A 26324-nucleotide genomic window follows, 5' to 3' on the forward strand; every position below is an offset into this window, starting at 1 on the left:
TCTCAAAGGTCTCTTACGCTTATGTTTAAGTAAAGCCTTTCTTCAGAGGCTTCCTCTGAGAATTGACCTCACATTCATACAAATGACAGAAACTCAAGGTGAGAGGGGATTTAAAAATCTTATACTCCGACACCTTCATCTTACAAAGAAAGTGGTGTTGCTGACCATGAGCTCCCTGAGGCAGATCCTGGGCAGGGTCCATATCTGAGACCTTCACGCCTAGCTCCATACCTGGTATGATCAGGTACTCAGGTGTGCTTGCTGTTTTAAATTGAAATGAATTACCCAAAGCGAAAATAACGTGAAGAGCACACAAGAAGAGCTTGCTTCATAGCCTCTTTGTTTTTAAATCAGGGTTTCACTCTGTCACCCAGGCTGGTGTGCCATGGCATGACCATGGCTCACTGCAGCCTCAACCTCCTGGGCCCAAGTGATCCTCCTATCTCAGCCTCCCAAGTTGCTAGGACCACAGGCATATGCCACCACCACTGGCTAGTTTTTAATTTCTTTCTTTTTACTTTGTAGAGATAAGATGCTCCCTATGTTCTCCAAGCTGGTCTTGAACTCCTGGGCTCAAGCAATCCTCCCGCCTCAGCCTCCCAAAGAGCTGGGATTACAGGAATGAGCCACTGTGGCCAATCAGTGGCCTCTTGAATGACACCAACTGGCCAAAGGCTTCCTTCCAAAGTCAACCAACAATTCCGATCATTGTCTGTCCCACCCTCCAGTTGTGTCCTAAACCACCAAAAATGCAGAGCATGTTTGTGCTCAGGGAAGACTGAGTTGAGCATTTTCTGCTTTTCCTCTTTGATTGTTTTTGCCTATATCAAAGTGGGTGACGTGGATTATAAATGGTCAGACTACACATTCTAAAATGTGACTCCTTTGAGAGTCTTTAATCTATCCGAGACACAGACAGGCACAGCACGAAAAGTGAAAATATCGCAGCTTCATTAGGGAAAATTTATAGCTTGTCTAGGGTCACCATGGCGACCAAAAGACAGGAACTATTTGTAGATGCCAGTATCTGTAGAAGAGCTCAGGTAAGGGACAGAGCTACATTTATTGACAACAAACTATGTATCAGGTTGCTTAGCATCCCTTGCTTTATTTATTTATTTAGATGGAGTCTCGCTCTGTCGCCAGGCTGGAGTGTAGTGGCGTGATTCTCACTGCAACCTCTGACTCCCTGATTCAATCGATTATCCTGCCTCAGGCTCCAGAGTAGCTGGGATTACAGGCACATGCCACCACGTCCAGGTAATTTTTGTATTTTTAGTAGAGACGGGGTTTCACCATGTTGGCCAGGCTGGTCTCGAACTCCTGACTTTGTGATCTGCCCACCTCAGCCTCCCAAAGTGCTGGGATTACAGGAATGAGCCACCGTGCCCGACCTAACATTGCTTTATTTAATGCTCATAAGCACATGTGAGATAGTCAATGTTCTCCGATTCAGAACTGAGGAAATTGAGGCTCAGAGGCTGAAAGCCATTTATTGAAGATCACACAAGACTGATCTGAACTCATTTCTGCCTGACCCTAAAGCCTCCATGAGTTGGGTCTTTTAAGATTGTAATGGTAGCTGTGATCAGGTTGACACATTGGCACCCTCAGGGAAGCACATCAGTGGGGTGGCATAGTCAGGACTTGGGAGGACACCAGCCTCCCCCAGGATGCCACCACTCCCCAGAGCCAGCTCATGTGTTGCTCTTTCCTTTTTCCTACTTGAGTTTCTTCCTTCTGTGCTCCCTGAGAATAAGTTGGATTGGTTTCTCAACCATAATCACATACAGAGTAGAGTTGCTGTCTTGGATCCAGGTTCATTCTTTGTATATTCAGTCAGGTCTGGTGATTAGTATGGTTCTCTCAGAAGCAAGGATTTGAATACAAGCTTGTCTTTGGAAGGTGTAAGACAGACTGGTAGGGGAATGTGGAAGTGACACAAAGAGCTGAGGCGGGTGGATGACAAGGTCGGGAGTTTGAGATCAGCCTGGCCAACATGGTGAAACCCCATCTCTACTCAAAAGACAAAAATTAGCTGGGTGTGATGGCACACACCTGTAATCCTAGCTACTTGGGAGGCTGAGGCAGGAGAATCACCTGAACCCAGGAGGTGGAGCTTGCAGTGAGCCAAGATGGTGCCACTGTGCTCCAGCCTGGTGACAGAGCGGGACTCCATTCCTCCCAACTCCCCACAATGAAAGAAGTGACACAAGGAAGGGAAAGGGCATTATTAAGCCAGCTACCATAGGGGGCAACTAAAGTTTAATTCCCTGGGGGAAACAGCATAAAACATATGCCTCAGAATGATCCCACCCAAAGGAGGAGGAAATAGATGTATTTATATACAGACTTCCTACTGTCACTGAGGATACTAATTCCCAGTCACTTTCACCCTGCCCTGTGCCTGGGAAAAGCCACCTTCCTCAGCTCTGGGGAAAATAAAAAAGCCTCTGGGTTGTAGATACCGGAAGTTGGGAATGGGCGGGAGCCCACTGAAAGGTCACAGGGAAACACGTGCAGCAATGACAGCTCTGCTACTCCAGGGCTGCAGGTCACATGAGCAAAAGCATGGCAACCCCTGGGCAAGGATCTGCCGCCTCTGACCACTTGGCTCATACATGAACTGAGGGAGTGGCAGACACTGAGTGTGATCTCAATTCCTCAGTCAACCCAAGTAACAGAGAGAGAAGCTCTCTAAGAGAAAATGATGTTTGTTATCCAGGAACGAGCATTACAGTGGGAGCACATACGGGTATATTCAGGGAAGTAAAGGAAGACAAGGGTTTTTTTTGTTTTGTTTTGTTTTGGTTTGGTTTTGTTTTGAAACAGAATTTCATTCTTGCTGCCCAGACTGGAGTGCAGTGGCGCCATCTGGGCTCACTGCAACCTCCGCCTCCTGGTTTCAAGCAATTCTTCTATCTCAGCCTCCCAAGAAGCTGGGATTACAGGTATGGGCCACGACACCCAGCTAATTTTTTTTTTTTTTTTTTTTTTTGTATTTTTAGTAAAGATGATGTTTTGCCATGTTGGCCAGGCTGGTCTCAAATTCCTTATCTCAGGTGATCCACCTGCCTCAGTCTCCCAGTGCTGAGATTACAGGCGTAAGCTACCTCACCCAACCTACAGAAGTATTTTTTTGTGTACTGTTGTAGCGACTTCCCTGCAAGGTTGTTTTTGCAGTCTTTTGTGACCGTTCTTGTTATTAGGCACACATGCATGAGAAACCCCCCTTCACGGCTTCATTCGTCAATTCAGTTTGACACAAGTGATACCATTTTGATTCTGACAACTTTTGTACTTTCCTTTTTTGATCCCGATCTTTCTCTGAAGGCATCTTTGATTAATTATCTTGTGGTTAGAGTTTGGCTGTCTCTTCGTGTAGACATAACTTGTCCTGACTTGTCAGTCTGGTCCCACCTCAGAAGGAATTAACTGGCAAGTAGGAGTAAGTGTCAAAACCCTTTTAGCCACATTTGAGCAACAAACGAGGTTTGGAGGGGATGGTGCTCAGGCTACGTCTACCTGGAGCCCACTGTCAAGTTTAATTTTGTCTGTTCCATGGGATTGGCTAGCATTCAAAGCTCTGGGACAGCATTATAGTTAGAAGTCATACTCTTGCAGAAATTTAACGGGCAACAGATACAAAGTTATAAAGGAAAACACAAAGTATAATTGATAGTAATAAGATTATTTTAGTTAGAATAATAGTTCTGAACCATGAACACAGGCTTAAAGGCAACCGACTAATAAATCAAATGACTATAGCGAATTAGGTGAGACCTATTGCTTCTATGTGACCTGTTCCTTACTTTGTATATTTGGGTCTCAACTTCCCCAGAGGAACTTATCCAGGTATAGCATGTAGTATGAGAAATAGCACAGACATTGCCTTTCCCAGCTAGATAATCAAGAGCAATTCTGTCACCTATTATATCATGACTGGTTGAGATAAAGCAGAGAGTGACAGTTGTATTATGGACTTTGTTAAAGTTACCTATTGGATGGACTAAAGGCTTTTTTTTTTCTTTCTTTCTTTTTAGGCCATGTAACTATTTAGGATCGTCATGACAGATGCAACATTTGGTCAAGTTCCCCGCAGAAGCTGCTGACTGTGAAATTTTAATTGCATCATTATTATGCCAAGTGAAAAAGATAGGAATAAGCAAGGAAAAATTAAGAGGGGCAAGAGGCTCATTACGACGGGAAATCTTATTCCATCATGTTAGGAAAAGCTGTCCACAACATGAAGATGTCAACTGCTCATCCTGGTTTGTAGTTCAAATGTCTCTGGTTATGGCATTCAGTGTTTTGGTGGACTTTTGGTATGGCCCACACATCGGGTGTGAGGCTTGACCCTTGAGATTTATACCAAGTTGTCTAACTTCAGCTTACGAGGCTATAGGAAAGAGCACTTCCCATTCTTAGTAATTCTGTGGGAGAAAAGTGGACTGGAGGAGCCTAGAAGAATTTAAGATCCAGCTCATTCCACGCAGGTAAATAATAAAAGCTCAAACAAACAAACAAAAATACTCAACACAGGGCTACCATCTAGTAATAGGTATATGATAGTTTTTCTTTAGAAACAGAAACAAGGCCCAGCATGGTGGCTCACACCTGTAATCCTAGCACTTTGGGAGGCCAAAGAGGGCGTATCACCTGAGGTCGGGAATTAGAGACCAGCCTGACCGATATGGAGTAACCCCCTTTCTATTAAAAATACAAAATTAGCAGTGTGTGGTGGTACATGCCTGTAATCCCAGCTACTCGGGAGGTTGAGGCAGGAGAATCACTTGAACCTGGCAGGCGGAGGTTGCCAGAGTGGAGATTGAGTCACCGCACTCTGTCTCAAAAAAAAAAAAAAAAAAAAGAAAAAGAAAGAAAAAGAAAGATAATCCCAGCATTTTGGGAGGCCAAGGTGGGCAGATGATGAGGTCAAGAGATCAAGACTACCGTGGACAACATGGTGAAACCCCATCTGTACTAAAAATACAAAAATTAGCTGGGTGTGGTGGCACGTGCCTGTAGTCTCAGCTACTAGGGAGGCTGGGGCAGAAGAATTGCTTGACCCAGGAGGCAGAGGTTGCAGTGAGCTGAGATCGCGCCACGGCACTCCAGCCTGGCTCCTGGCAACGTAGCAAAACTCTGTTTCCAAAAAGAAAAAAAAAAAAAAAAAAAAAAAAAGATAATTTTTTGCTATAGTCATTCTGATTTCTACCAAAGATAATCCGATAGACTAATTGGTTGTTACTTGTTTTGTTTTATCAAATTTGGCCTGATAAATTCACAGAGGCACAGCAGAAATGGTAATTGACCAATAGGAATCTCAGGTTGAACTTTTAAAAATTTCTCAAGGCTCGAAAACTAATCTAAGGCAGAGTTAAAACTTTTTCTGCAGTGCCTATAAGTAGCTGAAAATATGACATCACATTTAAAACCTTGGTAATGGCCGGGCGCGGTGGCTCAAGCCTGTAATCCCAGCACTTTGGGAGGCCGAGGTGGGTGGATCACGAGGTCGATAGATCGAGACCATCCTGGTCAACATGGTGAAACCCCGTCTCTACTAAAAATACAAAAAATTAGCTGGGCATGGTGGCGCGTGCCTGTAATCCCAGCTACTCAGGGAGGCTGAGGCAGGAGAATTGCCTGAACCCAGGAGGCAGAGGTTGCGGTGAGCCGAGATCGCGCCATTGCACTCCAGCCTGGGTAACAAGAGCGGAACTCCGTCTCAAAAAAAAAAAAAAAAAAAAAAAAAAACCTTGGTAATATAACCAATGTTTCCAATTGTATCTTATGCAAACAACTACATTGCCATAAAAAAAAAAAAAAGAATACTCACAAATAGTTTCCAAATTTTGGAGGGACAGAGAAAAAGTAAATGTTGCCAGTTTTGTTCACAAAAGTATACTTTACCAAATTGCTGTAAACTACAGGATAACCTGAGAGGCAGTCTCCTTAAATCTGGAAAACAAAACATTTAAGTAAAAAACCAACAATGTTTCAAATCTCATGTAATTAACTTTTGTTCCCTTTCATCTTAATTGTCAGTTCCATGAATTTATCAGTTTCTTCATGGGGGTCCTGAATATCTTTACTTAGTGCATTGATCTTAAATTTATCAGACACCTATATTCAGGAGTACTTGCCAGAGTCTTTTCCGTGAATCTGCAGATGCACTTAAAGAAGAATTAAAACTGTGGAAGACAGAGGCTTAGAACAGCCATGGTTACAAATCTGATGAGAGTTCAGGAATTGACCAGGAAACTCAGTTACATTTATTGCAAACAGCATTTTAAGATAACAGCCAGAAAAATGACTAACAACATTACATTAGGAGCATCAAACATTTATAAATTTTACATAATTTTTAGATCATTCACATCAATAACGCAGCCATATAAATATAACTTAGAGAAGATTTAGCATCACTTTGTTATTTGCTCCCATCTGTGCCTCCAATGCTTCCCATACAACTCAATACATCAAATAAGCCTAATTAGTTTAACATCTCTACAGCTGAAAAATACATCCTTTGAGGCTCTGAAAACAGCTAAAAAATACATCCTTTGAGGCTCTCCAGAGGCCCAACTAGAAAATCCCAAAGATAATTCTCGGTCAAAAAGACTTCATTTAGAAGTCTGATACTGAGAAAGCCTGCCAAATATGTCAAAATATATCAAACATTTAATTAAAACAGAATCACGGATAATAGTGAAATAACAGTCATTCACTTAACAGGAGTGACTGAAGGTTTCAAGGTTTGAGGGTAGCAGATCTCACACACAAGTGCGAACACTCAGTCTTCATGCTTATGAACTAGAAAAGGATTGTGAGTGAAGATTTCAAAAGTAAGCTGAGCGTGGTAGTGTGCACCTGTAGTCCCAGCAACCAGGAGAATGAGGTGAGAGGATCCCTTAAGTGCAGTTCAAGGCTAGGCTGGACAACATAGTGAGATCCTATCTCAAAGAATAAAAATTTCAAAAGCAAATGCAGAAAGTCGCATGTATTTTTTTTTTTTAAAGGCTAAAGACTCAGTTTTCCTAAGTAATCAAAAACATAATAAAGACCACATGAAGCACAGGAAATTATCTTGATAAAACACAGAATCTTTTTTTCCCAGGCCAATTACCGAAAAATAAAGAATATACTTCAGCAGTGTAATTGCTTCTTATAGGAGGTCCTTTTAGATAACCTGAAAATCTAACCTAATGAAAAGGTACTTGAATTCAATTTGACACTGGATATGTGTGTGTCCAAGGTCATGAGTATACACTATATTAAAGAAGTAAACAAAAAAATCAGTACCTTGAGCAGGGAAACATATGGCTCTTAGAAAAAGTAAAAGCACATTAAATTTCCTGGTTACATGGAATAATTCAGACATATCAAGAAAAGCCAACAGTACAGAATCAAGTTATTGCTGGAGGAAAATACTGCTTTTCTAGGCCTTTAAAACAAACATATCAGCAGCAGAGTTAGAATCAGAGAAAAGAAGTACAGATGCTTACCAAAAGGTCAAGGGAGAGAGTCATTAAGCTAATCAAGCAAAAAAAAAAAAAAAAAAAAAAAAAGTGTGCCTTCTTAAGGGGAGGAGGAAGAGCAGACGATAACGGTCTGTGACCTGCAAATCATGTGGAATGAAGTGAAACAGAAGTTGAGCTTCTGAGATGTAAATCGGAAAATCTTCAAGAGAGTCTATTTTGAGAAATTAAATTATTGCTTTAAATTTAAAAGATAGCATTCTAAACCTAGAATTAGGGAAATTAAACAGAAACCATAAAACAGGAAGAGATTATAGTTCAGAAGATGGTAAAAAAAATTTAAAGAAACAGATAACAGATTTTTTTGTTTTAGAGATAGGGTCTTACTCTCTTGCCCAGGCTGGAGTGCAGTTTTACATCATAGCTCACTGCAGACTCAAACTCTTGAGCTCAATTGATCTCCTAACTCAGCCTCTTGAGGAAGGGGTTGGGAGGAAGACTACAAGTATGCACCATCATGCCTGGATAATTTTTTTTTTTTTTTTTTTTTTTTTTTTTGTAGAGACTGGGGTCTCATGATATTGGCTAAGCTGGTCGAAAACTCGTGGTGGCCTCAAGCAATCCTCCTGCCTCAGCCTACCAAAGCACCAGGATTACAGCTGTGAGTCACCACACCCAGCCAGATTTCAGAATTAAAAATCAAAACTTCTTGTAATTTTTTTTAACTGAGAGCAATGATACTCCAGGAAACTCTTGTTGCTTTAAACATAGAGAACTAGTTTTTTATTTTGTATCCATATATTCAATTTTCAGAAAAATTTATAAACAATTTCCTTCTACATTTAACCAATTTTATACGTACAAAATTTATTTTATAAAATTCATCTTTCACAAACCTTTTGCAACTTGCTCAAACCTCTTATGGCTTGCTTAGGCCTCAGTTTGTTCTAGTATTTCTTTTTAATATCAGAACAAACAATTACTCTACCTTAGGACAAAAATTTACTTTTCTTTTTTCTTTATCATTTTTACCACGCAAGATTTTGTCTAATACAAAGTTATGTGTCTTTTTCATCTTTCTTAACAAAGATACCTTCTCATATTTATAACTTTCTTTGCATATATCTACTTAGTGATTTATTTCTGTCTTGTTTTTATTTTCTTCTTAAATCTATATTTCGAAACCACCTTTAAATAATATCTGAATTAGGCCTAGCATTTCTCATCACAATTCAGTGTTTGGAGTCCTGTCATAAAACTGACTTCATAGTTATTGGGGCTAGAGAGGTGAGGAATAATTATTTTTTCAAACCTCTGTGTTAGTTCAAAATTACCACAGTTGGTTAGTAAGCTGATGTTTTTATATGTTCTATACAAATAATTGTGAATTTTTAATATATTGAGTGCTTTAATCTTGATAGCTGGGTCTCCGTTTGATACTTTCATTTGTATAACTCATTTGTAGTCTGAAAAAACAATTTTTTTTTTTTTTTTTTTTTTTTGAGATGGAGTTTCTCTCTGTTCCCAGGCTGGAGTGTGATCTCAGCTCACTGCAATCCCAGCTTTCCGGGTTCAAGTGATTCTCCTGCCTCAGCCTCCCAAGTAGCTGGGACCACAGGTGCATGCCACCATGCCTGGCTAATTTTTGTATTTATTTTAATAGAGATGGGATTTTACCATGTTGGCCAGGCTGGTCTCCAACTCCTGACCTCAGGTAATCTGCCCACCTGGGCCTCCCAAAGTGCTGGGATGACAGACATGAACCACTGCACCCAGCCTGCAGTCTGAAATTTTTTTTTAGTGCCAGTCCCTGACATATTATTGGAAGTTAATTTTCTCTGCATTTTAAAATATGTCTCCTTTCAACTAAAATATCTAATAATCGTTATCATCATCTGCATCAAGAAACAAAGTGATGAAAATAATTAAAACTAATTTTTTTTGAGACTCCCCACTCCCCAAAACCAATTCTTCTTATTATTTTTTTTAATGGAGTCTCACTCTGTGGCCAGGCTAGAGTGCAGTATTGCCATTTTGGCTCACTGCAACCTCCGCCTCCTGGGGTCAAGCGATTCTCCTGCCTCAGCCTCACAAGTAGCTGATTACAAGCATGCACCACTGTGCCCAGCTAATTTTTGTATTTTTCATAGAGACAGGGTTTCACCATGTTGGCCAGGATGGTCTCAATCTCTTGACCTCGTGATCCTCCCATCTCACCCTCCCAAAGTGCTGGGATTAATTTTTTGTAGCAATGGAGGTCTCTACATCCACCATGCCTGGCTAAACTAATTTTTTTAAAAAAACAAAATGCATAGGACAATTAAGGATATGATTCTATAGAGGCTGTTGCAATAGGGAGAGCCATCTAAATGTGAGGATCAAAGTGTTGTGACAAAGTAGCTTTGCCTTAGACATTTATAAGAAGGAATGACAAGTCACAGGTTCGTGAGAAACAGTTAGCATGGTTTTGCAATCAGGGGAAGTCTCTGCCAGCTGAACAGAAAATGTTTACCTTTGTCTCTAGCTAGTTTCAGGGGGACAGGCAATTCTAATCTTAATTGCTCATGAATAAAGGAACATGAAGTTGAAGGTTCTGCATTTGACCTTGTCACAAATATCTGGAAGTCATCTGTGAATCCTATGGCAGGGAGTCTTATCTAAATTATTGAAGTCTGGAGCTGTGGCTCACACCTGTAGTCCCAGCGCTTTGGGAGGTCAAGGTGGGTGGATCACAAGGTCAGGAGTTCGAGACCAGCCTGGCCATTATGATGAACCTCTGTCTCTACTAAAGGTACAAAAAATTAGTCAGATATAGTCGCAGGTGCCTGTAATCCCAGCTCCTCAGGAGGCTAAGGCAGGAGAATCACTTGAACCCGGGAGGCAGAGGTTGTAGTGAGCTGAGATTGCACCATTGCACTCCAGCCTGGGCGACAGGCGAGACTCCGTCTCAAAAAAAATTCTCTATATTAATTTTGCCTTCGTTTCTTTAGGTGGACAGGATGTTGAGAATTAATACAAAGTTAACCCTTCCTCTCCCTTGATTTATACAGGAAGTAATTACTGTTAAGTAAAAATTATAAAGGGGCCAGGTATGGTGGTTAACCCCTGCAATCCCAGCACTTTGGGAGGCCAAGGCAAGAGGATCACTTGAGCCCAGGAGTTCAAGACCAGCCTGGCCAACATGGCAAAACCTGTCTCTACTAAAAATAGAAAAATTAGTCAGGTGTGGTGGTTTACATCTGTAATCCCAGCTACTTGGGAGGCTGAGGCACGAGAATTGCTTGAATCTGGGAGGCAGAGGTTGGAGTGAGCAGAGATCATGCCACTGCACTCCAGCCTGGGTGACAGAGCAAGACTCTGTCTCAAAAATTAAAAAATAAATTGATTAATTAATGTGGGAAGTAGAAAAGTTCCTTTTTAAGGTTTTCTTTCTTGTTAAAGTGTGCTAATAACTTTATTAAGCCCTATCCCATGTAGCTGTTAAACATGCCATGCTTACAGGCACGTAGTACATTCTATGTCCTTGTACTTTAACCAAGATATCTGTGCTGGACATGCTCACAGACATGTCCAGCTCTCCATTGCTTTTACCTGTTTAGAAAAGTTTTAAGTTGTTAGCCAATCGGGTTTTAGTTTTGATTGTGAGGTCTGACTCCAGCCAATGGAGATCAGACACAGCAGTACGGACGACCCCAAATGCGCAAGGGATAAATTTGTCAGTTTTCCTTTATTCATTGTACTCTTGTGGCATGATGGCTAGTGAGAGTACCCTTCTTGCAGTCCAGGAAGTAAAAATTGTGTTGCTGAAAGATCCTTTGTCTCAGTGCTGATTTTTCTCTGTGACACCAAGCATCTATTTCCTTGGTCAGGGCAGCAAGGTCTGAGAATGCTCTGCATCTTTCAGACAACTTTGTGAATTTCAAAACTTTTTCTGGGGGTGGGGGTGGGCAATGGCTTCACCCTTATTTCCTAGTTATTGTGGGATACCTTCCCAGGGTACTCAAGTTCTAACAACAAACACCCACTCAGATCATTGAAAAATTCAAACCAGTCTAAAAATTTGAGAGGCGGGATTGTCTGATTTTTTTCCCTTTACACAATAAACTTTTGAAATGCTGCAAGCGAAAAGAATTCTGGAATTTGTAGATATTAGATGCTTCGAGGAACTGAGCTATTAGAGGAACCCTAATGTGAAGGCTTTTGTTAAGTGTAGGACCAGACTGTAAAGCAAACAATCACCCCCTAGCCAGATAAAAATAACAGCTTCCATTTTCTGGCTCTTACTACAGACTAGAAATTGCAAGTCTTCACATCTGTCATCATCTCTTGCTAATAACACCTTTATAGAGGTATAATTCACATACTCACTTTTAAAGTACACAATTCAGTGTTAATTGTTTTCTATATATTCACAAGGGTATGCAAGCGTCACCACGAATTCCAGAACATTTCCATCACCCGAAAAAGAAACCCCATGCCCCAGTGAGCAGTCACTCCCCCATTCCTCTCCCTTCAGCCCCTGGTTAACCACTAAACTACTTTCTGTATCGATTTGTCTATTCTGGACATTTCATATAAACGTAACTGTACAATATGTAGTCTTTTGTGCCCAGCTTTTTTCATGTAGCATATTACCAAGTTTCATCCTTTTTGAAGCTTTATTTCCTTTTCATAACCAAATACTATTCTATTGTATGAATATGCTACCTTTTGTTTATTTACTCATCAGTAGATGGACATTTCGGTTGTTTTCAGTTTTGGGGTACCATCATCTCTTTCAATCTTCATGCCCCCTCTAAATGTGTGCATATCTTTTAATATTCATGCCACTTCTAGATGTGCTGTCCTCCATTGATTAGCTGAGTGAGTTGTGTTTTCTTTCTTTTGATCTCTTTTTATTTTTACAGATGGGACCTCCCTGCATTGCCCAGGCTGGAATGCAGTGGCCATTTATAGGTGCAATCATAGTGCACTGCAGCCTCTAACTCCTGGCCTCAAGGGATCCTCCTGCTTCAGCCTCCCAAGTAGCTTGGACTACAAGTGAGCCACACCTGACTGTGAATTGTATTTTCTGATGTCAACCAAAGAAAAAAATCAAGCATTTAAAGAATTAAGTTCTGCCAGTTGCGGTGGCTCACGCCTGTAATCCCAGCACCTTGGGAGGTTGAGGTGTTGGATCACCTCAGTTCAGGAGTTCGAGACCAGTCCGGCCAACATGATAAAACTCCTTCTCTACTAAAAATACAAAACTTAGCCAAGCATGGTGATGGGTGCCTGTAATCCCAGCTACTGTGGAGGCTGAGGGAGGAGAATTGCTTGAACCCGGGAGTGGAGGTTGCAGTGAGCCAAGATCCTGCCACTGCATTCCAGCCTGGGTGACAGAGTGAGACTCTGTTTCAAAAAAAAAAAAAAAAAAAAAAAAAAAAAAGAGGAAAAGAAAAGAATTGAGTTTGTTTTATTCAGAAGCCTTACTGAAGACTGAAGACCAAGGAATACAGACTGGAAAGTTTCAAAACTGCTGCTCAAAAACAGTGTTTTAACCCACTGCTTATATATATAGATGGTACGGGTTCAGTACACAAAAAATCACAACAAAGTTTGGCTCTAAGAGAACATATCTCTGACTAAAGATTATTAAAAGTACATATTTTTTCTTTTTTCTTTTTTCCTTTTTTTGAGATGGAGTCTCCCTCTGTCAACAGGCTGGTGTGCAATGGTGCGATCTCGGCTCACCGCAACCTCCACCTCCTGGGTTCGAGCAATTCTCCTACCTCAGCCTCCAGAGTAGCTGGGACTACAGGCACGTGTCACCACACCCAGCTAATTTTTGCATTTTTAGTAGAGATGGGATTTCACCATGGAGGCCAGGATGGTCTCGATCTCTTGACCTTGTGATCTGCTTGCCTCAGCCTCCCAAAGCGCTGGGATTAGAGGTCACCTGGTCCTTTCCTCAGCCCACAAGATTCCTGCAGAAGAGCAGCAGCTATGAGGTGTTAAACTCTGCAGCCCTGGCTGGATTCAGATGCCCTGTCTGCATGTTAATAGGGGCATGACTTTTGGCTCAGAGACTTTGGGACTCTCTGAGGTTCAGTTTGGTCAATACATAATGGAATTAGTAACAGTATCAAAGTTACTGTGAGGAGTGAGTGAAGCGATGACAAGGGCCTATCATATTGTAAACTCAACCCCTGGCTTCCTATTTCACTATTCACTGTGGATGGGGAGATGTCTCTGTGCCAAGCTGACCCCTCCCCAACTCCACACAGGCTGGTCCTTTTTCCCTAATCATTGCTTACCACCTCCAACCCCCACTATCCTTTTCTGGGTAACTTCTTATTCTTCAGATCTTATTTTATTTTTAAACAATTAATTATTATTTATTTATTTATTTATTTTTTTGAGACAGAGTCTTGCTCTGTCGCTGGAGTGCAGTAGTGTGATCTTGGCTCACTGTAACCTCTGCCCCCCGGTTCAAGCGTTCTCCTGCCTCATCCTCGTGAGTAGCTGGGATTACAAGTGAGCGCTACCACGCCCAGCTAATTTTTTTTTTTTTTTTTTTTTTTTTTTTTTGAGACGGAGTTTCGCTCTTGTTACCCAGGCTGGAGTGCAATGGCGCGATCTCGGCTCACCGCAACCTCCGCCTCCTGGGTTCAGGCAATTCTCCTGCCTCAGCCTCCTGAGTAGCTGGGATTACAGGCACGCGCCACCATGCCCAGCTAATGTTTTGTATTTTTAGTAGAGACGGGGTTTCACCATATTGACCAGGATGGTCTCCATCTCTTGACCTTGTGATCCACCCACCTCGGCCTCCCAAAGTGCTGGGATTACAGGCTTGAGCCACCGCGCCCGGCCTCCAGCTAATTTTTTAAATTTTTCCTAGAGACAGGGTTTCACCATGTGGGTTAGGCTGGACTCAGACTCCTGACCTCATGATCCACCGGCCTCAGCCTCCCAAAGTGCTGGAATTACAGGCGTGAGCCACCGCGCCCAGCCTATTTTATTTTATTTTTTTCTTTTGAGACAAGGTCTTGCTCTGTCACCCAGTCTGCAGAGCAGCGGCACCATCTCGGCTCACTGCAGCCTCCGCCTCCCGGGTTCAAGTGATTCTCTTGCCTCAGCCTACCAAGCAGCTGCGATTACAGGCGCGCACCACCACGCCTGGCTAATTTTTGTATTTTTAGTAAAGACTGGTTTCACCATGTTGGCCAGGCTGATCTCGAACTCCTGACCTGAAGAGATCCGCCCACCTCAGCCTCCCAAAGTGCTGGGATTACAGGTGTGAGCCACAGTGCCCGGCCTTCAGATCTTACTTCAAACACCACTTCCTTGGTACACCATTCAGACATTGCCACATCCCTCTCTCCTTACTAAAGTTTACTTCTTAAAAAACCCTGCATTTTTCCTTCATGATTTTATGACAGTTTGTAATTGTCTATTTAAATTAACCTGTCATGTGTCCATAAACTGTGAGCTCTGCCAGGGACCTTGTACTGCTCTCTGCGATGTCCTCAGTATCAACAAGAGGTCTAGGATCACAGCAGGCTTTCATCAAATATTTATGGGAAACAGTCCAGTCCATTCCTGAACTCGGGTTCAGAAAGGAACAGCAACCTGTACAAAATCACACAAGTTAGTGGCAGACTTGATCCCAAATCTCCTAACTTGCAACCCAAGACTCTATCCCCGGAACTGACAAGAATCTTCCTAAACGATCCCCCGATAAAATGTGAGTGCTAAACGAAGTCCCAGAAAGGGAGGAAGTAGAGCAGTGTGGAGAGTAAGAGGAAAGTGATTTGGCTTGGCCCCTCCTCTCTTGACCTTGATGTTAGCATACTGCAAACGGAGGGAGTAGGGCAATAACCACGTGGCAGGGCGGCTACGCCGAGCGAACCAGCACGCCGCAGCAGCTGAAACTGGCCAGGGCCGGTAGAGGGAGGAGAGCGGAGACCCTGCGCAGGCGCAGTCGAACTGCTCTGCTCTGCCCTCCTCCGCCCCGCCCCAACTCTCCCGAATCACCAGGCCAAGATCTGTCAGCTGACGCTACGCTACGCGGTCACGTGATGACAGGGGTGGTGGGGCGCAGCGCAGGCGCAAGGCGCAGGCGCAGATCGTCGGCGGCTGGGTCAGCTGATCCAAGGGGCCTTCGAGGTGTCTTAGGCCGCTTACCTCGGTCTCATAATCGCTGCCGCCATGGCCAGTCAGTCGCAGGGGATTCAGCAGCTGCTGCAGGCCGAGAAGCGGGCCGCGGAGAAGGTGTCTGAGGCCCGCAAAAGTGAGTTTCAGGGTGGGGCTCCCCGGCGTGGCGCGCGCGAGTCGAAGGAAGACCGCTCGGCCGCAGATGGTGGTGGGTAGATGAGGCCCGAAAAACTGCAGGGTGCGGGCGTGGTTATAGTCGCGGAAGGTTCTGTGTTTCGAAGCCCTGAGGAGGTGAGGCTCCGGAAGGCTTGCGGATCGCCTGCAAGCCACGATGTGAGATAGTAAAATCGGGCTTGGAAACAATAATGGGTTACCGTCCTTGCGGCTTGGAGGCGTGTGAAATGGGCTCTCCAAACGGGGTTCTTTGTCCTTCCCCTCTTCCACTTACTGCTCTGGGGTGGTCAGTCTCGGTGAAGGGAGCCCGCATCCACACAGTTGCTCTGTCTAGAAACCCGGAGTCCTCTTTGCCTTTTCTCCCTCCCTCGTTTGCCACCTTCAGTCAGTCGCCAAGGCTTGCGTATCTCACTTTTTCGCCTTGTCTACTACTAGCGTCTTAGTCCAAGACACCAGCTTCTCTAAAGGTACTATGGCGCTCTAAATCGTTGATTGGTGCGTTTCTGTCTGTCTAATATGTGGCAAGCGCAGTGCCCAGTGTATCTTGGCTTCGTTAGGAGTTTGAGATCACCCCAGGGATTAATTGCAGGAGAGATAAGTGCTGGAGTGGAAAAATGTAAGGTTGCTAAAGAATTTAACAGGTGAGTTTAACCTAGACTGGGGAGTGGAAGAACCGGTTCTGCTCTCCTCCAAGCAATCCATTCTCCTCTCTGCTCTCGTTCTTCTAAATGCAAACATGTGACTTCCTGCTGGCAAGGAACAAAAAAATAAATAAAATAAATAAAATGCAAATATTACTGCCCACCGCCTTTGCAGTCGAAAGTTTAGGGCCTGCAGGAATAAGCTCAAATTCCTTAATGACCGCCGGGCGCGGTGGCTCAAGCCTGTAATCCCAGCACTTTGGGAGGCCGAGGCGGGTGGATCACGAGGTCAAAAGATCGAGACCATCCTGGTGTCAACATGGTGAAACCCCGTCTCTACTAAAAATACAAAACATTATCTGGGCATGGTGGTGCGTGCCTGTAATCCCAGCTACTCAGGAGGTTGAGGCAGGAGAATTGCCAGAACCCAGGAGGCGGAGGTTGCGGTGAGCCGAGATCGCGCCATTGCACTCCAGCCTGGGTAACAAGAGTGAAACTCCGTCTCAAAAAAAAAAAAAAAAAAAAAAAAAATTCCTTACTGAAGTGGGGGAGGTTCTTGTAGGTCAGGCTTAGTACTTTTCCTGCAGCCATACTTAAGCGCTGTGATCCCTCAGAAGCACCATGATTTCTTTGACCTGCAGGTCTTTGTGCACGCTGTTTCCTCTGACTGGAGAGGCCTTTTCCAATTTTCCTCCCCTTTGTTCTCTGACCCTTAGTCTTCCATAATACCTCAAAATTTAGGGAGCATTTCTTCCGGGAAGCCTTTCCTGACTCATACTTCTCCCCCCAGACTAGGCTTGGAGTCTCTCCCAAGTGCTGATTTCTGCCAGTACCGTGCAATAACCTGTTTGTTTATATGGCTCAGTCACTAGACTAAGCTTCTGTAGAACAGAAACTATGTTTAATTTAACTTTATGTACCCCGTTTCTGATCTGGTGAGAAAGATGCTTCTATCTCTATTTAACAGATGGTAAAAATGAGGCTCAGAGAGAAATGATTTGTTCATACCCTAGGAAGCAACATAGTTGGGACTCAGTAGCCACTTTTCTCATGCAAGGCTAAGATACTGAGAAAGACTGATCTTAGTAATTCCTTGATGTTTCTTCTAGTATACGACTTAATCTATCTGATATCCAACTAGATTTCAAGCATGTCTTCTCTACTTACTCAATTAGGGGTTGTGTGGTACTTGAAAAGCTTTCTTTGAGGATGTTGGGAATGGGAAGAAGTCTTTTGTTGCTCCCATGACTGGAAAGTTCTGTGTTCTTCCCAGAATATTTCCAGTCATGCCTTCGCTAGAGTATTTCCAGAATGCCTTCTCAGAGTTTGTCTTATGATGGTTCATCAGTAACAGAAGTTGTATCTGTCTGGAGGGATATGAGAATAGATTGGGGAAGTGCAGGAAAAAATACTTGGAATATGGTAAGAATAATTCTGAGTGCCCTGGAGATAGAAGTTATGCTTTATGCCTTTATCCTGTCAAGCCTGGTGCAGGGTTTTGTATCTCAGGTAGCTGTGAATTTGTTTTAAAAAGTATTAATGGCCAGGTGTGGTGGCTCAGGCCTGTAAACCCAGCACTTTGTGAGGCCGAGGTGGGTGAGGTCAGGAGTTTGAGATCAGCCCGGGCAATATGGTGAAGCTCTGTATCTACTAAAAATACAAAAATTATCAGGGTGTGGTGGCACACACGTGTAGTCCCAGCTACCTGGGAGGCTGAGACAGGTGAATTGTTTGAATCCAGGAGGCAGAGGTTGCAGTGAGCTGAGATCACGCCACTGCACTCCAGCCTGGGGAACAGAGGGGCACTCCATTTCAAAAAACAAAACAAAGTATTTATGGCTAGTAGTTTATGCTAACATACATCTCAGATTTTTTTTTTTTTTTTTGAGACAGTCTCACTATGTTGCTCAGGCTAGAGTGCAGTGGCATGATCTTGCCTTCCTGAAACCTCCACCTCCCGAGTTCAGCAGATTCTTGTGCCTCAGCCTCCTGAGTAGCTGAAATTACATGTGCCTTTCACCATGCCCGTCTCTACTAAAAATACAAAATCAAATGAATAAAAAATACAAAAATAAATTGTAAAATAAATTTTTATATTTTTAGTGGAGACAGGGTTTCACCATGTTGGCCAGGTTGGTCTCAAACTCTTGGCCTCCCAAAGTGCTGGGATTACAGGCATGAGCCACCACCCCCCGGCCTGTCTCAGAACTGTTAATTGTTAGGAACAGAGGTATTTAGAAGAACTGCAGTTTGAAAAATTGCCTTTCTTGATTTATAATTATGATTGACTTGCCCCTTTAAGAGTTGGGAAGAGGCAGTGCATGATGTGAAATGGTTCCATCCAATTTTTTTTAATGAAATCATTGCTTTGGACCTTAACATTGTTAAAAAGTTTATGTTAGTGGCATATTTCATTGGAGTGAAACAAAACACTGGTTTCCATATGTAAGGCCCAAGAAAAACAAGATTTAATAGAAATATGATTTCCTGTTTAAATATTTTTGATTTTTAGAGGTGCCTGTCAGTATTGAATGTTGAAGGTGTTTGCTGAAGGCAGTAAATGGTATTATTTTGAGTAATAAATGCACGGAGCCATGGAAGTGGGAATGATGTCTTGTGAAATCACGTGGAGCTACTGCAGAATGTTGGGGCCATGAGTGTTACAGATTGTTGGTTTGTAAAATATCTTTAGCTTTGAAATACAGTCCAATACAGCTGATGGGAGGATAGCATGTGAAGGATTGGGGTACAGGTGCCCGAAGCAGACAATAGTAGGCCAGAAATAATATTGGAGTGAATGTGGACTTACAGAAATAGTCGTTGGAGTGCTTAGAGAGAGACTTGTTTCAGACTAGTGTAAGGAATGTTGGTGTTGTGGGGTCATTTCTTTACAGGTCCGAAGTTCTGTTCTTAATCAGGAGGTGGAAGATTAAGTTTGTTTTCATTCAGCCACATGGGCTTTAGACAGTTGATAATACAATGATGTACCATTATAACAAAGCTTAATTTTAGATCCAGGATGTCTGTTGCTCTGAATTAAATAAATAGGTTGATGGTCTAAAGCCCCTCTTTTTTTTTTTTTTTTTTTTTTAAATTGGTGATCGGACATTCAAAGCAGAGAGTATGTGTTGGCTGTCCTTATAGTCTGTTTCATACAGGCTCTGACCAAACCTAGAGATTTTTTTCCAGCTCTGTGTTAAGCCGCTTACTTCTAGGAACCAAAATGCCTGTGTCTCCTCTTAGCCACTCGTGCAGTCTTACTGCCCAGTGCTCCTCATTAGCATTCCTGTGCAGTCACCACTTTGACTTCCTTGTGACAGGCACTGCTTTTAGTTTCCAGTGTTGCATCATCTGGTTCATTAGTTACGTTACAGGTTGATGTCCCTTGAGAGCTTATTAGCCTTCTCGGTAAGCATCTAGGTAGGGCTGCAGTTTTCATCAGCAGCATACTTAGGTGTTTACTTGTTGAGAAGAGATCCCTAGATGGTTAGTGTTACCCATTTTATGTTGGTTCTTAATAGTTGAGATTGAGAGAATATTCTGACATGTTCTACAATTGTTTTCCATCATTTTTATGGGCTGTAGTTACAGAAGGTATCCCTTTTCATCTTGTCACTTCCTAGTTAAGTACAGCCTGCAGGAGGGAAGAACCTGTACTGTTCGTTAGCTCTGAATTCCCTCTTTCCCATGCACATCTCTTGGGACTGTGTCATAATTTATTCTTGGTTTATTGTTAAAATTTAACATCTCAGTCTTTCCTTGCTTTTCTGCTTTTAACCACTTCCTGATACAGCTCTCTCCTTTGAAAACAGGAAAGAACCGGAGGCTGAAGCAGGCCAAAGAAGAAGCTCAGGCTGAAATTGAACAGTACCGCCTTCAGAGGGAGAAAGAGTTCAAGGCCAAGGAAGCTGCGGTGGGGCCCCATTTGTTTTCATTACTGCTTTAGTTTCCTGATACCCCACCTGCCAAGGCTCTCAAAATATCCAGCATAGCCCAGAGATTCTGGCAGAATTTTGAAAATTGGTAATTGTGTGTTTTATTGGATGCTTAGGCGTCTGTCTCTTAGGATGATCAGTTTTTCCACACATACTGAATCCTAATTTTCATTTATTTAGTCATTTAACACATACCTGTTGAACAGTTAACATGTGCCAGGTACTGTGCTAGATGCTAGAGATGAGCGGTGACCAAGAATAGGCACGGTCCCTTCCATCATGGAGTGTAGCTTACCATCTGGTGGTCAGGGAGACTCAGTAATACAGTGCAAACCATGCAGAGACAACTGAAAAGTGCTGTGACAGTCATAACCATAAACCAACTGGAGCCCCACTTTAGTATATACCAGGCGTTACCAAACTATGGCCCTCGGGCCACATGCGGCCCCCTGAGGCCATTTATCCCCCCCCCCCCCCCCCCCGCCACACTTCAGGAAGGGGCACCTCTTTCATTGGTGGTCAGTGAGAGGAGCACAGTATGTGGTGGTCTGAGGGACAGTGAACTGGCCCCCTGTGTGAGAAGTTTGGGGACGCCTGGTATATACAGTACAGACATTTAACCAGTGCTCTGGGCTGTACTGTGGTGCGCACAATAATAGCACAAAAACAGATCACAGGGAGTACAGAGGAAGCAGGGACCATTGTGGAAAGGGGGAAGGATAGAGGAGGGCTTCACAGAGAAAAGAAACTATCAGGACTCTTGGGTGCAGGTAACAGAAAATATAATTTAAACTGATTCTAAATGGAATGTATTGGCCTATATCATTAAAAATCCAGGAGCTTAAATAACATACTTAGGACTTTCTCTCACCTGTATGTTTGTCTTTGTATTTCTCTCAAGTTCTACGTTGTGGCCTGTAGTAGTTCCAGCACACACACTTCCAGGCCCAAATCCAGTGATTAAAGGCACATACCTCCCTCCTAGCATTAAGTAGCAAAAATTGTGATCAATTTTTTCTTGGTAAGAGACAGTCACACTCTGTCATTCAGGCTGGAGTGTAGTGGTGTGATCAGAGTTCACTGTAGCCTAGAGCTCCTAGGCTGAAGCAGTCTACCCCCACCCAGTCTTCTGAGTAGCTAGAACTAGAGCATTATCCACCATGCTTAGCTGATTTTTTTTGTTTTTGTAGAGATAGGGTGTTGCTGTGTTGCCTCGGCTGGCCTTGAATGCCTGGTCTCAAGTGATCCTCGCATCTTGACCTCCCAAAGTGCTGGTTCATCTTTGTTCTTGGCAGTTACAGTGCTATTAAAACTTGGGTGGGCACAGTGGCTCACACCTGTAATCCCAGCACTTTGGGGAGGCTAAAGTGGGAGGATTGCTTGAAGCCAGAAGTTCAAAACCAGCCTGGGCAATAAACCAGTTCATTGTCTCTTAAAAAAAAGAAAAAAAGAAAAACAAAACTTAACATGTTTCTTTTCTTTGATTCTTGAACTGGGGCTGATTGGTGCTGTAAGTTGTCAGACTGCTTATAAAACAATGTAAAAGTACCCTTATGTCAGGGCAGGCATTGTCTTCATTTTATTTTATTTTATTTTATTTTTCCAAGATGGAGTCTCACTTTGTCACCCAGACTGGAGTGCAATTGTGTGATCTCAGCTCACTGCAGCCTCCACCTTTCAGGTTCAAGTGATTCTCCTGCCTCAATCTCCCAAATAGCTGGGATTACAGGCATGCACGCACATGCCCAGCTAATTTTTGTATTTTTAGTAGAGATGGGGTTTCACTATGTTGGCCAGGCTGGTCTTGAAGTCCTGACTTCATGATCTGCCTACCTCAGCCTCCCAAAGTGCTGGCTTACAGGTGTGAGCCACCACGCCCAGCCTGTCTTCATATTTTTACATTCTTTTTTCTTTTTCATGGCACAGGCTCAGTAAGTCCCGATGACATGTGCCCTCATATTTTTATAATCTGCTGTAGTTGCTCATAGAGATGGTACTGGTTACTGTACTATAAAGCAAAAGCTCTGCGCCTTTTTTTTTTTTTTTTTTCTTTTTGAGATGGAGTGTCACTCTTGTTGCCCAGGCTGGAGTGCAATAGCATAATCTTGGCTCACTGCAACCTCCACCTCCTGCGTTCAAGAGTAGGTGGGATTACAAGTGCCCGCCACCATGCCTGGCAGGGGTTTTTTTTGTTTTTTTGTTTTTTTTTGTATTTTTAGTAGAGATGGGGTTTCGCCATGTTGGCTGGGCTGGTCTCGAAGTCCTGACCTCAGGTGATCCACCTGCCTTGGCCTCCCAAGTGCTGGGATTTTAGGTGTGAGCCATCATGCCTGGCCAAGCTCTGAATCTTTCTAGCAGTGTTCCATTGTAACCTCCTTAGTTTTTCAGACAACTTAGTGGAGCTTAGCATATGGCTTATATTCACGAAACAGGGAATGAGGTTATGAACATAAAAATATGAGTTAGCAACTGAGCTGTAATGAGATGCCCCAGGATATTCCTGTAATAGGAACAGTTGTACTATAGTATGAAGAGCCGTAAGTGCATGGTGACTCATGCCTGTAATCCTAGCACTTTGGGAGGCTGAGGTGGTGAATCGATTGAGCCCAGGAATTCAAGACCTGTTTGGGCAACGTGGCCAAACCCCATCTCTACAAAAAATACAAAAATTAGCTGGGCATGATGGGGTGTACCTGTAGTCCCAGCTACTCAGGAGGCTGAAGTTGGAGGATAGCTTGAGCCCAGGAGGTGGATATTGCAGTGAGTCGAGATCACGCCACTGCATTCCAGCTTGGTGACAGAGTGAGACTCCATCTTTTAAAAAGAGAAAATGGAGTGATAAAGTCAGGCACAGTGGTGCACATTTGTGGTCCCAGCTAGGCAGGAGGATCTCTTGAGCCTGGAGGCTGAGGCCATCCTGGGCAGCATAGTAAGACCCCATCTCCTTGGAGAGGGGGAAAAAAGGAGCGATAGCCTCCTTATAGGTGGTTGTGAGGAATAGGTAATGTGAGAGAATCCTTTGCAAATTAATACGTTATCCAAATATGAAGGGATGGTGTTACTAGCATATACATAGTGAGGCAAGAGCAGGTTAGGTGAATAAAAAGGGTCAGACACAAAAGTTACGTTCTCTAGAACCTTATAGGTCAGGTTCTAATAAAGAAGGCACACAGTGAACAAAAAGCCAGCCGTATTGTGAAGGCCATAGAAGGTTAGATAAAATTCATGTCAGCGTGTGTGAAACTGCTAAGAGGAACTGAAGAGGTAAGACGTGTACGATAAGAATTCAGGTAATAAAAGGGGGCAGTAATGAGAAATTAGTTTTTCTCTCTCTCAGACCTGCAGTCCTCAGAACCAGTCACTGTTAACAGGTTTCTTTTTTTAAATTCTTCTACAACATATATATTTGCAAGAACAGATGTGACACATGGTGAATCCACTGTTGAACTTAAGTAAAACACTAACCAATAATGGTGAAACTCCTTGTATATTCCTCCTAAATTGTGTCTTCTTTGTGTTTATTATTATTACTTGTTTTGTTTGGAAATTGGGTCTTGCGATTTTGCCCAAGTAGGGCTCAAACACACGATCCTCCTGCTTCAGTCTCTCGAACAGCTGAGGCTACTGGCATGCACCACCATGTCTGGCTTATATTTATTGTTATTTAGGAGTTTTTTAAACACCATGTATCTCCCCACATTTAAAACCACAGATACAAAGACATACTAACCACACTGATAGTGTTGAATATCTTGCTTTTCCCCTCCTTAAACTGCATATTTTACAGTTCGTTGCAATTGCTGAATAGTTCTCTTGCATAAAAGCACCATGATTTGCTTAACCAGTCCTCAGTTGTTGAGTTTTTAGGCTGATTCCTGTCTTTGGTTAAGACTATACAGTAGACTCTGGAGAGATGTGAATATATCTTTGGGATAATTTCCTAGCAGTGGAAATGCTATGCAGTTTACTTTTGGTAGATGTGTCTCCTGTTAACTCTGGGAATACTTCACATGTGCTTCAGCCACGAGGTCACATTGCCAGTTTCTGAGCATATTGATTGATGAGCCTGGGTTTCTTCGAGAGTCAGCAAGTAGCTTATGAAATGTACCTGACCAGCCAGAGCGCTGTTCTGATAATCCCTCTGTGACATCGCTCCCCATCTCCAGGCACTGGGATCCCATGGCAGTTGCAGCACCGAAGTGGAGAAGGAGACCCAGGAGAAGATGACCATCCTCCAGACCTACTTTCGGCAGAACAGGGATGAAGTCTTGGATAACCTCTTGGCTTTTGTCTGTGACATTCGGCCAGAAATCCATGAAAACTACCGCATAAATGGATAAAGAGGAGAGAAGCACCTGTTCTGTGGATTGGCATTTTAGATGCCCTCATGGAATATGAAGCTTTAGTACAGCTCTAGTTATCTTCTTATGAAATGGCGTTAAATTATTTCCGTATATTATGTAGTAGGTCCTTCCACTTTTTGGAGAATAGCAAATCTAGCTTTTTTGTACAGACTTAAATTACCTAAAAATTTCATCTTTTTACCTCATATTTCTTAGGAATTTAATGAGCATATGTTGTCTTTTTTCCTATGCCTTTTGGCTCAAGCAACATGTATATCAGTGTTGACTTTTTCTTTCTTAGATCTAGTTTTTAAAAAAACACCACATAACAATTCTTTGAAGAAAGGAAGGGATTAAATAATTTTTTCCCTTAATACTTTCTTGAAGGTCAGGGGCTTTATCTATGAAAAAGTAGTAAATAGTTATTTGTAACCTGTGTGAAGCAGCAGCCAGCCTTAAAGTAGTCCATTCTTGCTAATGGTTAGAATAGTGAATACTAGTGTAATTGGGCTGCTTTTAGTTTCTCTTAACTAGATGATAGAATTGAAGAACTTGTTACATGTTACTACTTGGTGTATCAATAATCGTTTAAAAGTAAAGACTCTTTGTCCTGCATTTTTTCCCCCGTTCCTTTTTGTTCTTTGCCTCTATGATGACCAATGGTTCTTCATTTTTGATAATGCAAAATGCACTTTGACCTAGATGGTCTGGAGAATTTAACTTAGGATATTAGCATACAAATAGCACACATATCACATACACATTTGCATACATAATTAGAAAATGTTCATGATCGATATGTCATATGATTTTACCCAACAACTGTTTCACAAAACAGCAAGCAAGTAGTCTGTAGTTTGTCTTTTCTCTAGAAAGCCTTGTCCTGGGACAGCCTGGGGCAAGTCAGTAAGCATATTTCCTTCCTGTTGGGCTAGGTGATGTGCATAATACCTATAGTACCTTCACAATAGCACTTACAGGTTAAATGTCCTGTGGCCCTCTTAGCCGAAAGTCTTTCTTTGGTTGCAAAAGTAATTTCTTGTAGGCAAAAACAGTTGAAAGAACATGAGATTTCCTTGCTTGTTCGGATACAAGACAATTAGGTGAACTTAAAAGCCCTCATATTTGGCCAGGTGTGGTGGCTCTAATCCCAGCACTTTGGGAGGCTGAGGTAGGTGGATTACCTGAGGTCAGGAGTTCGTGACTAGCCTGACCAACATGGGGAAACCCTGTCTCTACTGAAAATACAAAAATTAGCTGGGCATGGTGGTGGGCACCTGTAATCCCAGCTATTTGGGAGGCTCAGGCAGGAGAATTGCTTGAACCCGGGAGATGGAGGTTGCAGTGAGCTGAGATGGAGCCACTGCACGCTAGCCTGGGTAACAGAGTGAGACTCCATCTCAAAAAAGCCCACCATCATATTTAATATGACTCAAGGATTTTTTTTCAGGCCACGACTGTGTCTAGTTACTATTTCATTTCTCTGTTCCTTTTTATAGTAGAATTCCTCAAAAGAGTGACTGGATGAGCCTGCCCTTTTTTTTTTTTTTTTAAACTATTAAAACTGAAGCTGCCTGTCAAGATCAGCAATGCTATCCAGGTTGAGAAAGCTCA

The 26324-nt window shown here is 42.8% G+C and overlaps 1 protein-coding gene and 1 non-coding gene across 2 annotated transcripts; one reads left to right on the forward strand and one right to left on the reverse strand.

The window, feature by feature from the left end:
* Window positions 1-6721: 6721 nt before the first annotated feature.
* On the reverse strand, window positions 6722-6828 carry LOC120366505 (small nucleolar RNA U13). Its single transcript, XR_005581156.1, has one exon. It is a non-coding gene; the product is annotated as a small nucleolar RNA U13 (small nucleolar RNA).
* Window positions 6829-15566: 8738 nt separating this feature from the next.
* ATP6V1G1 (ATPase H+ transporting V1 subunit G1) lies at window positions 15567-25309 on the forward strand. Its single transcript, XM_003925199.4, has 3 exons — window positions 15567-15753; window positions 20245-20345; window positions 24534-25309. The coding sequence occupies exons 1-3, from the start codon at window positions 15672-15674 to the stop codon at window positions 24705-24707; spliced, it is 357 nt and encodes a 118-aa protein (XP_003925248.1). The 5' UTR covers window positions 15567-15671; the 3' UTR covers window positions 24708-25309.
* Window positions 25310-26324: the final 1015 nt, after the last annotated feature.

Source organism: Saimiri boliviensis, chromosome 2 (assembly GCF_048565385.1).
Source record: "Saimiri boliviensis isolate mSaiBol1 chromosome 2, mSaiBol1.pri, whole genome shotgun sequence".
Lineage (NCBI taxonomy): Eukaryota > Metazoa > Chordata > Mammalia > Primates > Cebidae > Saimiri > Saimiri boliviensis.

Excerpts from the sequence above, each read along its gene's own strand:
- ATP6V1G1 (XM_003925199.4), top strand. The coding sequence starts at position 15,672 with ATGGCCAGTCAGTCGCAGGGGATTCAGCAGCTGCTGCAGGCCGAGAAG. Across the intron at positions 15,754-20,244 it reads GGTGTCTGAGGCCCGCAAAA|GAAAGAACCGGAGGCTGAAG; the intron begins GTGAGTTTCAGG and ends CTTTGAAAACAG. Across the intron at positions 20,346-24,533 it reads TCAAGGCCAAGGAAGCTGCG|GCACTGGGATCCCATGGCAG; the intron begins GTGGGGCCCCAT and ends CCCCATCTCCAG.